This window comes from Euleptes europaea, chromosome 15, assembly GCF_029931775.1.
Source record: "Euleptes europaea isolate rEulEur1 chromosome 15, rEulEur1.hap1, whole genome shotgun sequence".
NCBI classification, from domain to species: domain Eukaryota; kingdom Metazoa; phylum Chordata; class Lepidosauria; order Squamata; family Sphaerodactylidae; genus Euleptes; species Euleptes europaea.
The window spans coordinates 38431906-38446973 of NC_079326.1; the positions used below are offsets into that span (position 1 = coordinate 38431906).

The 15068-nt window shown below is 43.6% G+C and overlaps 1 protein-coding gene across 1 annotated transcript in view; it reads left to right on the forward strand.

Annotated features, from left to right (window-relative positions):
* MYO3B (myosin IIIB) overlaps window positions 1–15068 on the forward strand; it is a 295217-nt gene that overhangs the window by 164426 nt on the left and 115723 nt on the right. The window contains exons 19-22 of the mRNA XM_056861063.1: window positions 1366–1513; window positions 3365–3518; window positions 6777–6865; window positions 8915–9044. Coding sequence (XP_056717041.1) covers window positions 1366–1513; window positions 3365–3518; window positions 6777–6865; window positions 8915–9044 — 521 coding nt within the window. The remainder of the gene's footprint in view (window positions 1–1365; window positions 1514–3364; window positions 3519–6776; window positions 6866–8914; window positions 9045–15068) is intronic.

Below are 15068 nucleotides of genomic sequence, written 5' to 3' on the forward strand. Positions count from 1 at the left end.
ACTCCCTGCCCCAGGATGTGGTGATGGCTGCCAACTTGGAAGGCTTTAAGAGGGGAGTGGACATGTTCATGGAGGAGAGGGGTATTCATGGCTACTAATAATAATGGATACTAGTCATGATGTATACCTATTCTCTCAAGGGTCAGAGGAGCATGCCTATTATATTAGGTGCTTTGGAACACAGGCAGGACAATTCTGCTGCAGTTGTCTTCTTTGTGGGCTTCCTAGAGGCACCTGGTTGGCCACTATGTGAACAGACTGCTGGACTTGATGGACCTTGATGGACCTGATCCAGCATGGCCTTTCTTATGTTCTTAAAACTGTCCACTAAAATGTATCTAAACTGGCTTAGCTGCACATATGGGAATGGAAGTGCTTTATGGGCTGCCAGGTAGATAGATTAATGCAAACAGCAACAAGATCATAAGGAATAAGAGAAGAGCATTTAATGAGCTATTGATCAATGTGGAATACTTGCTGATTGGGATTTTTATGGATACTTGAAAACATTTGATAATAAAATTCAAAAGGTCAGTTCATGGTGATCCATGCTCACGGATTCATCCACATGTGGTGATGTGTGACTCTTATGTTGTGCAATTCTATACCATACAAAACGTGTTGAGTGATATGATGATAATGTGCGTATTTGCATGCACACTGCACACGTACAACCCAGTCACTCTTTTTATTTTGCAACAGCTTGTGAATGGGAGCCTTGACCTGGAAGGCCCAGGTTAGCCTGATCTTGTCAGATCTTAGAAGCTAAGCAGGGTCGGCCCTTGTTAGTACTCAGATGGGAGACCACCAAGGAATACCCGGGTTACTATGCAAAGGAAGGCAAACCACCTCCGTTAGTCTCTTGCCTTGAACCCTACTGGGTTGCCATAAGTCAGCTGCGGCTCGACAGCACTTTACACACAATCCTGTATGCATTTAAGCATGGGATCACACAACATGTTTTATACATCTATTTAGGACAATACTTATCCTGCTTTCCTTCCCAATTGGGGCTCTCCCAAGTCCTGATCTTCATGTGCCAGCCTACCCCACTCAACCAGGGTAAGAGACAGTAGCGAGACTTTCACGAACAGTCCAGTGGAAATCTGCCAAGGGGGGAGGCAATTGGTGGAAATTAGCATAGCCTTGCATGTGAGTACTGGCACCTGTTTTCTAACAAAAAGAAAGCATTGGTGCTGAATTCAGTGTTGAGCCTATAGGTTACAGAACTGAGCAATGATGAGCCTTGGTTCAGGTTAAGACCCAGTTTGATAACTTATTTTGGTTTAAATTATTACTGTGCTCTGTTGCTTCTCCAAACTTGTTCAGTTATGGATGTTGTATTCCCCCCCCCCCCCCACCTAGCAATGCTCAGAGTGGAATGAATGTTGGAATTCTGGATATTTTTGGATTTGAGAACTTCACAAGAAACTCATTTGAACAGCTGTGCATAAACATCGCTAATGAGCAGATTCAATTTTATTTCAATCAGCACATCTTTGCACTTGAGCAGGTAAACTTTACTGGAGTTGGCTGGCTGTAACAAAGTCTATAAAGTAGGATGTGGGGACTGTGAGAGACGTGAAAATTCACCTGTGACTTTTCTTTGTCTTTCCCCTATGGTATGAATCTTTCTTCTTACTGCATCCCTTTCTGTGGTTAGATGAATATTTATGACATCTTTGAAAAAAATATTTTCACCATATGGAAACAAATGAAGCCGGGTTTGGCATTTTTTGCAACATGTAGGTTGCTCTGCTTTAAACAGGATGAAAGTATTGCTTTATTTTATCTGGAACCTCTGAGAAACAAAGATTTGAGGTACCATGAGACATCAATCTGGCAGTATATGAATTAGTGGGTTCAAGGGGTCTCAGCACCCCCATCTGTTGTGGTGCCCCCCCCCCAGCTTCTGTTTCAGAAATCTCAATTGGGGCATGATTTACCTCCTCTCAGACTTTTGTGTCCTTCCCTCCTAGTGGCAAGATGGAGAAGAGTGCATGCATGTGTGAGGAGGTGAGGAAGAAGCAGGAAGGAAGGAAGTTTTCCCTAAGAGTAGCAATCTACACATCAAAGGGATAGTTCAGAGCAGTAGAGAAAGGATGCCCCAGTGTCTTGTCCCCTCTATCTCTCTGACTCACTAGTCTTGTCCCCCTCTAGAATCTGAGGTTAAGAGACAGTTTAAAGTCCTTCACTTGCAACCGGAGGATGGCAACCCTACTGAGGTATGAGGGAGGAGATGGGTTCCCCTCAGGTCCAGCAGTGTCAGGGAACTCCCTGACTTTACCACAGGTGCCTCGGCTGAGGACAGGAGGACAGGCGCTGGCTCTGGACAAAAGGATATGGATATTCCATCTTCCCTCTGCTACCCAATTTCTCCCTTCTTATGCCACCTCTCTTCTCAACTCCCACTTCCTAAGGGCCACTTTCTCTCCCTTCCCACCTTCCCATTTCACTCCCTTCTCTTCCACATTCACTGCTGGCTCTTTGACCCTTCTCAGCCTTCCTGTTGGCCAGATCCCCAATCAGCTGTGCTTTGGAGGGCTGAAGCACATTTGTTGTCCTGGTACTGGAGGATGACACGATCAACCGGCGCCTGAAGCTCCGGGGCACCTTCTCCTTCAGTGAAAAGAAACAAAGGCCATTTTTGCATGGTAATTAGCAGCACCTTCCAGGCTGAATTGCCCCACATTTTTTTTTGAATTTTGCATGCTGAACCATCATTCCGGAAGTGACTGTGAAGCCGGCACTTACCTGCTTCACATGACCAGAGAGCCCATTTAACCCGACCTTTGGTGTTTGCTGCAAAGAATCACCCTCAAGGAACAATGCAAAACAACAGAGGCGCGTTAGCTGTGCATATGCTAATGGCTATGCAAACAGGAACAAAGGAGTAGCCGAGTGGGGGAAGTGGAACTCCTCCTTTTGCGTCTGGACCATGAAAAGGCATTTTTAAAGTCACATTTTTAAAAAGAGCTTTGAGCAAGCATCAAGTGAAGATTAGCCTTCTATTTTAGGGGAAAGACACTCTGGGGAAGAAGCAAATGGCCATCAGGTAACACACTGCCAGGCACCTCAGCAGTCCCAGCCACCATGTTGGGAATCACTATCGTAGACAAGAGAGATGATCTTCAGCAAAGGCACACAAATATGTCCATTTAAACTAGTGAAGATATCTGACATTACATACATTTACCTCCAAACTTGCCTACAGACGTGGTGTGCTGTGTGCAGAGGTTTGTTCTGTTGTATTGTTGCATTGTATTGTCGTAATTGAAAGTATATAGAGCTGCAAGGCTAGATTGCTGAAGCAGAATATACTCAGGGTGATGTGTAAATTTTGTTGCCTTTTCTCATGTTTTAGATGGAGTATCAGAATGAAGGAATTGACGCTCCTGTGACTGAATATGAAGACAACAGGCCACTCCTAGATATGTTCCTCCAGAAACCTATGGGTCTCCTTTCTCTTCTTGATGAAGAAAGTCGATTTCCCCAAGCAACAGATCTTACTTTAGTTGGTATGAACATAAATAGTGATTCAATAGAACACTGAGCAAGGAAAGCAAGGAAACTTTTCAGTATTGTTTTAACTAGTCATCAGGATCATGTACTGAATCTCTGGGGGTTTGTTTAACCTACTAAATACTTACGTGCACTTCACTCTACCAACTGGAGCTTTCCCACATACAGTGTGTTTGCTGTTTTTAATTAGTCATGAATGGATCCAATATCTACTATGAACTCGGTGAGTGTTAGCACCTCTTGCTGTGATATGGGTTCTTTTGGTGCCATTATTTTTGATTAGGCTATTGAGTGGAACATGTTTTTTTTAAAATGTACCATAATTTATTCTCCCTTACTGAGGTGAACATGGTCTTAGAGAAGCAAGTCCTTGTTCATAACTGAAGTTTACTGTGTCCAGGGAATGTTGGAAGAAATTTAGCGTTTTCCAAGGACACTGCAAATTCTCTTACAGTAGAGATGAAAGCCCTTTCCAGATGTTACAATCACACATTCTAGGAGCCTACCAACCATGCATAATGGGAGTGTACCCTACCCACAATCTTCCCAATATACGTGGTCACCCTGTTATGTGAACAGGGACGATACACATATTTACCATGTACATACAGCCTTGTTATATGAGAATGAGAACCCTGAAAAATCCAGTCTGTGTGAAGGGAAATGTTGGCTTATTATTGTTTCTCTGATTCAGAATTGGTTGTGTGATTCACCAGTGGAGTCATGAAAGCTGGACACAGATGCTTGGCTACTTGTTTACTCTCTTTGGTCAGATTGGCACCCTATGGATTGAATAGAAACTGATTGTTGTTCACCATTTAGTGCCAGCTGGCCAAACAATGGAAATTTGCACACCCCATCCAAGACATCTGCTAGTATTGGAATCACAATTTCAATTATAGTCACACTTCCTGTTCCAACAGTGATAAAAATGGAAATAGAATGTGTTACTATTTTCCTTTTTCCAGATATGTCAGTCAGTCAACCTAACTGCATGTCTAAAATAAAATAATCAGGTATTTTAAAAAGTTGCAAAATATGGCAGGATTACAAATTAAAGATTATCTAACCATAAAACAAGTTTATCTGAATAGTATACACATCTGATCATTCTAGGCTTTAGATGGCTCCCCCCTCCTTCTATTACTTTTCTTGAGAGCCTTACACAAAAGTGAGTACAGCATAGCTGCTAAAAAGCTACGCTATTAACCAGGAAATCTCAAACTCAAGGTTTACCTCTAGGATGTGTTCAATAATAAGTTTTAGGAAAAGCACTTGGTCTCCACCGTAGCCTCCCTCCCCATCTGCAATGAACCAAGAGGAAAGGCAGGGTATACGTGTTCTAATATATAAATAAATTTGGACATAATACTAAACAACTTTAGAAGAATGTTGTAGGGATTACTGACATATATGAGGCACTTCGAGCACTAAAGAGCTATATAAATGGTAAGCATCATGGTTACTACTACTGCATTCTCATCATTAGAAAAACCAAGACAAGTAATATTTTTATCATTTCCCTGTTTTTTTAAAAAAATCAAACAAATAGTCAACTTTTGAAGAAGAAGAAGAGTTGGTTTTTATATGCCGACTTTCTCTACCACTTAAGGAAGAATCAAAGCGACTTACAATCACCTTCCCTTCCCCTCCCTACAACAGACACCCTGTGAGGTAGGTGGGACTGAGAGAGCTCTGAAAGAGCTGTGACTAGCCCAAGGTCACCCAGCTGGCTTCATGTGTAGGAGTAGGGAAACCAACCCGGTTCACCAGATTAGCGTCTGCCGCTCATGTGGAGGAGTGGGGAATCAAAACCGGTTCTCCAGATCAGAGTCCACTGCTCCAAACCACCACTCTTAATCACTACACCACATTGACTGAAGTAGTATCTACTCCAAAAACCACCTCCACTCCCACACCATAACCAGAGGGCTCCATCCACAGATTCCACCAGACTTCAGAGACCTTCAGAGACCTGGGTTCAAATCCCCACTCTGGCATGAAGCTCTCTGGGTGACCATGGTCCTGTTTCTCAGCCTATTCTACTTCATAGGGTTGTTGCAGGAATAAAATGGAAGAGATGAGAACCATGTATGCTATCCTGAGCTCCTTGGAAGACATGTGGGATAAAAACTAAATAGGTGGGGCAATATGGTACCCTGGGCTTCTTGGAGGAAAGGTGGAATTAAAAAAAAAGGCAGGTAACTTAATTTTTCATTTCAAGAGCTAGCTGTCCATTTTGACAAAGATTGTTAAAGCTTGGCTATGATATTTAGAACAAATCCGAAGGTCACTCCCTGCTGGGCAGGCAAGAAGCAGAAGATGCTTTCATTCTTCTACCCAGCTGATTAATTTCAGCACTCTTATTACACTGACACTTTGACAGATGGGCTTTCTTTGGCAAAACTTAGAAAACAGTGAAGGAGGAGGGGAGAGAGAATGTGTTGTGGAATTTAACATCTCCCCCCACAAATAAATCTTCATTCAGTGTAATCAATGAGGTGAGCAGCCGCAACAACTTGCGTCCATTTGAGTCCTTTAACTATCTGAGGATGGAGCAGATAAGGAGGAGTTTTTCTCTCTTTGCCACACTATTAGAATCTGGGGGGCCTCCATTGAAATTAATGGGCAATAGATTCAGGAGAGACAAGAGGAAATACTTCTTTAATCCAACTAAATTGTGGAAGTCACTGCCAGTGCATGTATTGATAGCTTTGATCGTAGATGGCTTGAAAAGGGGATTAGACAGATTCATGGAGGATAGGTCCATCAGTGGCTACTGTGTGTGTAAAGTACTGTCAAGTTGCAGCCAACTTATGGCAACCCTGTAGGGTTTTCTAGGCAAGAAACTAACAGAGGTGGTTTTGCCAGTGCCTTCCTCTGCACAGCAATCCTGGAGTTCCTTGGTGGTCTCCCATTCAAATACTAACCAGGACAGTGGCAAACCACCTTCCTAACATCTCTTGCCATGAAAACATCCCCAGGGGTCACCATAAGTCAGCTGGGACTTGACAATACAACCCCCCCAAATATATGATTGGCTGTAACTCCCTCTTTAAACAAGCTGAAAGTAAGAACAAAAAAGGGCATGCAAGATGTCAAAAGGATAATGTGGGTGGCTACCAATAGTGGGGTTAAATTATGAGGGTTTTTTTAAAAATAGCAATTTTTATTATGTAGGCAAGGTAAGCTGCACTAATGGGGCAAGGGATCAAAAGAGAAGCCACGCATGATGTTTCCTCTTTTCCCAACAGATAAATTTGAAGATAACTTACGCTGCAAGTATTTCTGGAGGCCCAAAGGAGTGGAGCTGTGTTTTGGCATTCAGCACTATGCTGGAAAGGTAAAAGCCATCAATGACTTGTGTTAAATCCAAATGTAGTCAATGAAGCTGCTCTTTGTTTGGCTGCAATTAATTGCTTTCAGATTTTCTTTCTTTGTTTCTCTACTTAATGTATTCACATTTCAAAACCTAGAGACCATGATCTGTTATTCACAGGTTGTTTCCATTGCGATCGCCCTCTGACTACTTTGTTTTCATTATGCACGTCTTTTCTAGGGCTGTTGGGAAAAAAATTCGGTAAAATCCGGATTCGGCAAAATTTGGCCCGTTTTTATTTGGGAAATGCCGAAGTCCGAACTCCCCCACTTCGGGTCCGTGCAATTCGGCATGAGATCTGGAGTTCGGGGAAAAATTTGGTCGAATAAAGCCATTAAAAACACAATTGCGCCTTTCCGTGGCTCCAGGGGGGGCATTTTGGGGGGTAGAGGTCCAACACTTTCAGCATTGCTTGAGGGGACCCTTCTTGAAAGAACCCCCACTTTTTTTAAAGATTGGGTCAGGGGGACTGTGATATGGGCCCCCAAAGGGGTCCCCCCTCCTTAATGTGCATCTCTGACAATGGGGGTTTGCAATTGGCAGAGCTTGCAACCCACTCCCGAAGCTCCCAGCTCTGACGAACAGCTGAGCTGCGGGGAGCAAGGGCTTATATTGGCGTTGTAACCCGCCCTGAGCCTGGCCTTGCCGGAGGAGGGCGGGCTAGAAACATATTAATAAATAAATAAATAAATAAATAACTTTGCTTCCTCCTTGCATTTCCCCCGTGTTTTCTGGATGCTGTTTTACCCCAAGGTTAATGTCTGCATCAAGCCCAAATCGATTGCAACTCTTGTGCTTAGGTTTACTTCAGATTTGTCTCCCCAGACCCGCATTCTCACTTCTCCCTCCCACTTGCCTTTTTCCATCCTCCAACCCCTCCCCTCGAAGCTATTTTTTTGTTTGCTCTCCTGCCCCAGAGTAGATGGGCATTCCACAGCCTAAAAGCCAGCTGTCTACAAGAACAGATTTTGGATTTTCCTCCAGTGTTTGTGTGCCTGTTTGTGGACTTGTCTGTGTGTGTGTATGTAGTTGTGGGGGGAGGGGAAAGAAGTGAAGGGGTGGGTGGGTGTGGAGGGGAAAGAGCGAGAGAGAGGTCATGCTGAGGTAATGAAGAGGATGCAGGGCTTTGGATACCTCCTGATGCTTGGCTACAAATACACCGGGAACAAGAGGCACACATGGGCCACTGCTCTGCTTTGCTTCTCCAATCTCCTCCCTCCAGCACACTCGATGCAGCAAGTGGCTCATTTGTAAGGAGCAGGCACTTGTCCTGGACTCTATCTGAGTGCTTTTTTTTTATTTGCTTGCGAAGTAGTGATCTATCGCTGGAGCGCATGCATAAACAAAAAAAGTGTGGCAAGCCGCATAACAACGATGACATCCGTGACCACTCCTCTGTTAGTTCTGAAGCTCCACATTTTCCCTGGTAATGCATAAACTTACCCCAAGTACTCCAGGAATTTCTTCGGGGGGAAAAGCCCCTGTGCACAGTGATTTGAGAAATCAAGTTCAAATATTGTGCATCTAGAGAGCGGCATGTCCTGTGGAAACAACCCGTACATAAAAGGCCCATGTTTCTAAATCCACACCGGAGCATTTCACATGCCTTAATTTCTGTGACCTACTGAATGACATATGGTGAGTGCCATGGGGGTGAATGGCCTGACACTTCAGTTGCCTTCCATCCCCACCTATGAACATAGCTGGCCCTATGGGGCAATTGCCCCGTTTCTTTATTGTAAGTACACAGCAGGATTTTGTAAACAGCTGTTTCATGGGAGGGTCTGTGGCTCAGTGGTAGAGCATTTGCTTGTCATGTGGAAGGTCTCAGGTTCAATCCCCACCATCTCCAGTTAATAGATCTGGCAGTAGGTGATGTGAAAGACCCCTGCCTGAGACGCTGGAGGTCCACTGCCAGTCTGAGTGGACAATACTGACCTTGACGGACCAATGGCCTGATTCAGAATAAGGCAGCTTCATGTGCATTCACTTTTTATCTTCCATGCTGTATAGGTGCAATATGATGCATATGGTTTCTTGGAGAAGAACAGAGACACTCTTCCTGCTGACATTGTGGTGGTGCTGAGGACTTCAGAAAACAGGCTTTTGCAGCAGCTCTTCTCGAGCCCTTTAACCAAAACAGGTATTCTTCCCTCTGAAGCGTTATTCATGCTAAGGCCATCTCTGTGGTTAAACAGGTTGCCGGCATGGAACTCAGAAAATGGCCTGGAATGTTTACAATACCACAATTGCTCAAATAAATCACGCTAAGATTATTCCAGACATCCATATTGTTTATCAAGAACAATCTATCAGATCATGAGAGTGAGGGCATCTTGGCCATCTTCTGGGCATGGAGTAGGGGTCAGTGGAGTTGTGTGGGGGAGGTAGTTGTGAATTTCCTGCATTGTGCAGGGGGTTGGACCAGATGACCCTGGTGGTCCCAATTCTATAATTCTAATTAATTCTTGTTCTACTAATTGTGCCCTTGCCACAGTTTTTAGGCTCTGCTTTTAAACCCCAGATATGGAATTTGCCACTGGAAATGAACCTGCCAGAGGGATACTGGTAGTTACAAAATCCACGAAGCTTTTAGTATTGCAGTCTCTAAAGAGAATGGAGCAGTCACAGTTTTGGCCCCACAGTCAGGAAAAGGACAGGAGTAGTTCCACTGCCAACAAAAATGTAGTGCCATTGGTACAGCAGGGATATATGCCAGTGTGGTGCAGTGGTTAGAGTTTTGGACTAGGATCTAGGAGATGCAGGTTAGAATCTGCCCTCTGCCCTGGAAGCTGGGTGGGTAACCTGGGGACAATCACATACTCTCAGCCTATCCTATCTCACAGGGTGGTTGTGAGGATAAAATGGAGGAGAGGGAAACAATAAAATAAATAAAGCGGCATGGGTGTCTCCCTTGCCCATTCACAGGGCATGCTGGATACTCTGAGCAACTCTCTGGCTGAGAGTTGTGACAGTTATTCTTTTGTGGCTTTTCCCAGGCACAGCTGGGATTTGCTGGGGCTTGACAGTCTGTGCTGGCAGTGGGTAAAGTTCACAGTGCAGAGGATTTTGGGTTGTGTCACTAAGTGGTGAATTACTGTTACTTAGCTTTATCTTATTTATACTGTATTTACTTGAATACAATACAATTTAACTTTTTTTTGGAGGGGCTTTTAAAAAGGGAGGATCACCTTAAACTTGGATGCAAATGTAAAGTTGTCTCCCTTCTATGATTGGTGGGGTGTACGGAGGGGGGGCTGCTATTCCTACAACTTAACTGAGCCAGGACCACCATGCCTTTCTGGTGCACCTGGCAAGAGGGTGTGCACCTCACCTGCACAGGCTGGAAGTGCTGCTGGTGTACTCTTTTCCTTCATGGTTTCTGGCTTGGTGGAGGGAGAGAAAGGGCAGCCTTTCTGTCAAAGCAGAGTGGAGATTCAAACATGGTCTTCCAGATCCTAGTCCCACACTATAACCACTACATAATGCTGTCTTCAAGGGCTGTCCCGTAGAATCAGTTCCACATTACAGGCATCAATAATTAACTGATACTAGGATCCAGGTCTGTTAACTTGTCAGATGACATGACAATATAATTTTGTTGTTGTTGTTATTTCACACTCAGTAGGAAATCTGCTTTATCCACTCCCAGTTCTTGATAACTTGACACCTGACTTCCATTTAAGAGACAAAGAAAATATCACCTGTGTATGTGGGAGGATCTGGGGGGTGGGGGAGGACAGGGAAGGTCAATGGAACAAGGAAATAACCTCTTCTTGCACTCCTACTCTCCTACTGGACTTTGGAAGATGCATTAGTTATACATGAATGACCCTGTGAGGAAATTAGGAAAATACCATTAAACCCATTTCGTAAGGACATATAAATGTAATCGTTAAACAAGACCGGTGTTTGCTGACAGCGCTGTTATGTAAGCTGGAGAGTTTTTGAAGCACAGGATACTGACAGGGAATTCACACGGGCGTGGCTGTGGGCGAATTCACATCCATGGTAGCTCAGGAGGCGCAATGCTTTTCAGTGGTGGCAGCTCACATGTTCAGCCCTGAACCACGGAGACATGTCATTAAGCCATTCAATGCTGTGTCAAGTACTAAACCACACTTTTGCATCTCCAATATGTAACAACATCCTACTTTGAATGCCTCCTGACCCATACTTTGGATATACTTAACCTCCTGATCCTTTATGAAAGCTGAAGGGCCCCTCCAGGAGACGGAGACACATTCATTTTCCTCATCTGAGAGCTCACACCTACATGCATAAGCCCAATGACCCAATCATTCCTTATGGAAGGGACTGATCTGGGGTTCACAAATCACAACTGCCAAGTGGGGCCTGAGGATATCTTGGAATTACAACTGATCTCCATACTACGGTGATCCAGATCCTACGGTGCACAAAATGGCTGCTCTGGAGGGTGGACTCTATGGCATTATGCTCTGCTGAGGTCCCTCCCCATGCCCCGCCCTCCATGGGCTCCACTCCCAAATCTCTGGCAATTTGCCAACCTGAAGCTGGCAACCCTGGTGACAGCATGAGGCAGTTCCTTATCTTTCTAGTAACAGGTTGGATGGTCTGGATCCATTGTGCAAGCAGAGGTGTTTTTCTCGAGTGCAAGCAGAGGTGTTTTTCCCTGATGCAAGAGGTGCCTTGGCTGGCAGAGGACACCAGAGTAAAGTGCTCATACTAGTGCGACAGATCCAACCCACTATCACTTTCAAAGGGCTTAAAGAAATGATGTGTGCATAGGTGCTGTTTATTTCAATACAGTGGCACATTTTTAAATGACTGATGGCAGATCTGCTAATGTTCTTCATGTTCAAAGAATGTTCCTGGTTTGGAAGATCATAGTTACATACACGAAGGATCTCTCTTTTTTTTGTTTTCCCCCAAAACAAAGCTTCTTATTTTGGGGTTATATCCAAAGCACCACAAGTGGAGCACAGCTTGCCGAATCTTACATCTCCTCTCTAGCTGCAGCCCCCTGAAATTCTGTTTTACCCCTAGGGGGGTGTTGCAGTGGAATTGATGAAGGGGAATAAACAGTGAAATGTGCACTACTGACAGAAGTGTACCGGCCGCAGTTGGATTCAACCCATTGACAAAATACATATCTTTTAACTGGTGACATACTGATATGTCACATCTGATACCTTGTGTGTGGCCTGGTCAGGAAGGGTCTCCCCACCCCCACCCCATACATGAACCTGACTAATTCCTGTCTCTCTTCTTCAAGGACATTAGTGACTAGCCCAACAAAAGGATATTGTTGGCCATGGAGTTGCATTCTGTAAAATGTCCTTTGTTGGATGGATTTTGCTGACACAATCACCATATTTGGGATCAGGGATCGCTGATGCCAGGGGACATATGGCCTGGATTGTGGAGCTAATTGATAGAGTTCGTCAGTAAGATGGCCCTGCTCTTGGTCATGGGGGTTTATATTAGATGTCCCTCAGGTGCCTTGCACCTCATAGAACTGCTCCTTTCCTGAGCTAGCACTCCCTTCATGCATAGGAGTTCCAAATACATACACAAAGGTCCCATATAAAAAAGAATTTCTCTGTTCACTTCTTTATCAGGAACAATTAAGAATTACGCATGCAAACAGGAATCCCTCGCTTATTGTGAGTGCACATAAGCCCCTGTGGAATTTTGGACTGGGTAATGTAGTTCTATGAGAAAGACTACACAGAAAATACTCATACACCATGTGCCCGGGCTCCCTGGTGGATGCAAAATGAGTCATCCGATAGTAGCTACTGGTTGAAAGAAAAATGTTTCATTTCACAGTACAAAGACTTTTCTGTAACATAATAGATATATTGTGCTTGTAAAAAATGACATGATAACTCTTAGGGTCTGTTGTGACATTATTTTCAGGAGCTGGAGACTTCTGGTACCTTTGTTGTAGTTAGAGAACTGTAGCAGGAAGGCTCTTTAAGGAGGAAAAAGTAAAAGCAGGACTGGCTCATCTTGCCAGGGGAGTGTTAAGTAAGCAAAATCTCAGCCTGTTATTGCACATGAAGAGAACGTCAGGGAGAGTATCATGCAAGGCACTCTTATTTCAGAGCACATGATGGAGGGTAAATTGCACATTAGTGACTAATTGGTCTATTTATGCATGAAATCAAAATTACCTTTAACTTCTTCTCTAGCTGAGGTTCAAAAGTAGGGTTGCCGACCACCAGGTAGTAGCTGGAGATCTCCTGCTATTACAACTGATCTCCAGCCAATAGAGATCAGTTCACCTGGAGAAAATGACCGCTTTGGCAATTGGACTCTATAGCATTGAAGTCCCTCCCCTCCTCAAATCCCATCCTTCTCAGGCGCCGCCCCCCAAAAACCCCACCAGTGGCGAAAAGGGACCTGGCAACCCTATTCAAAAGTGCATACTATTTCACAGACTTACTGCTCCTGTGCGTGGATGTTTTGTTGAAAGTTGATGTTTTGTTTTTGACTGTCTAGTTTTGCTTTTGCTTTTCAAATGAATCATTCTATGGGCGCCCATCTATTTTTGCAAGAATGGTTATGCTCTTAACACCAAGCAAGCTTATACATGCAGTGGCCTAGAGGTACCAAGTTATGGTAAAGTACTAAGAATTCTGGTAGAGGTCTCTTGTCCTTTAAAACTACAGTTCCCAGAGTTCCACTCTGTAATGCAAACAGGTGTGTGCATGTACTTTTTATATGGCCCCAGCTCTCCTTTCTTTCTAGTCCTTCTCTCTGTGTTAGTTCCTAGCACACCTGGGCTTTCTGGTAGACTAAAATTTGTTTTGTTCCTTTAATGATAAAAGCATTTCACAGATGTGTCCTTATTAATAAAAAACTGGCAATGTGAGCCCATTTTATTCCACCGAATTTTGCTGGTGTTCGCAGTAGACTGCTTTGCAACTGTAAAGAGTTGCAACTTCAATTGTTCTGTGCAACAACTGCTGTTAGCCCAATACGTTTGTTTGTGGGGATACTTTGCCATTTACAGGCTTATATATAGTCAATGCAGTCCAGTTCCATGTGTGCATATTCCACTAGATGGTGCTGCCACAGAGCAAAGGATGAATTTGAAATAGTGCACTTATACAACGATCTCTACATGGTGCATTTTCTAAATATTGCTCAGGTTGGGGAAATTTTTAATAAGAATTCCTCAGCACTGGCACGCAGGTTTTGGCAGCAAACATTTTATTTGCTGTTAATATAAATTTTGTACTGCTGAGGAAGCAGAAAGACAACAAAGTTCAAAAGAGAAACTTGTTGTGTATGGGAAGATCCTACTAATATCGGGGGGCAGCACTCTCCTGAAAAGTGAAGAGGAATCTATCGCTTATTTCATTTCCGTTAATCATTTAGACTGCATGCAAATTAAGGCATGGCCCTCATTCTGGCTTGATCTTTTATGGAAGAAGAAGAACAGAATTCATAAAACAAACAACAAACCAAGCAAGTTCAAAACTGAGGAGTAGGCAATGGATTGAATCTAGGGTTTAGGGTTGAATCTCAGGTCTGAGTTGGGAAATGCCTGGAGATTTTGGGGGCGGAGCATGAGGAGGGTGGGGTTTGGGGAGGGGAGGGACTTCAATGCCATAGAGTGCAATTGCCAACACGGCCATTTTCTCCAGGGGAACTGATCTCTATCGGCTGGAGATCAGTTGTAATAGCAGGAGATCTCCAGCCACCACCTGGAGGTTTGGAAATCAGTACAGAAGCAAAAATAATTTAAACAAAGTGCAAAAATTTCTTTATAAGCTACTACATAAATATGAAGACAGCACAAGACAGAATGTACAAAAATGACCTACAAAACCGTGTATAAGTGTTCATATGTACAAAAAGAGTAAATTTTCAAACCTTTCAAAGTTGTCTCAAATATGAGTACAAATTCTTCTTTTTGAAGACAGATGTCATGTAGTAAGATAGAAGCAACCAATTTATGGAGGATACGGCCGTTTCAAATTCTTGGCTATTAAACAATTTGAAAATGAAATATGTAGAGAAATATATGAAGGATGCCTAAATGAAGGACTGAAGAAAAATTGCTTAATAGCCAAGAATTTGAAATGGCTGTATCCTCCATAAATTGGTGGCTTCTATCTTACTACATGACATCTGTCTTCAAAAAGAAGAATTTGTACTCATATTTGAGACA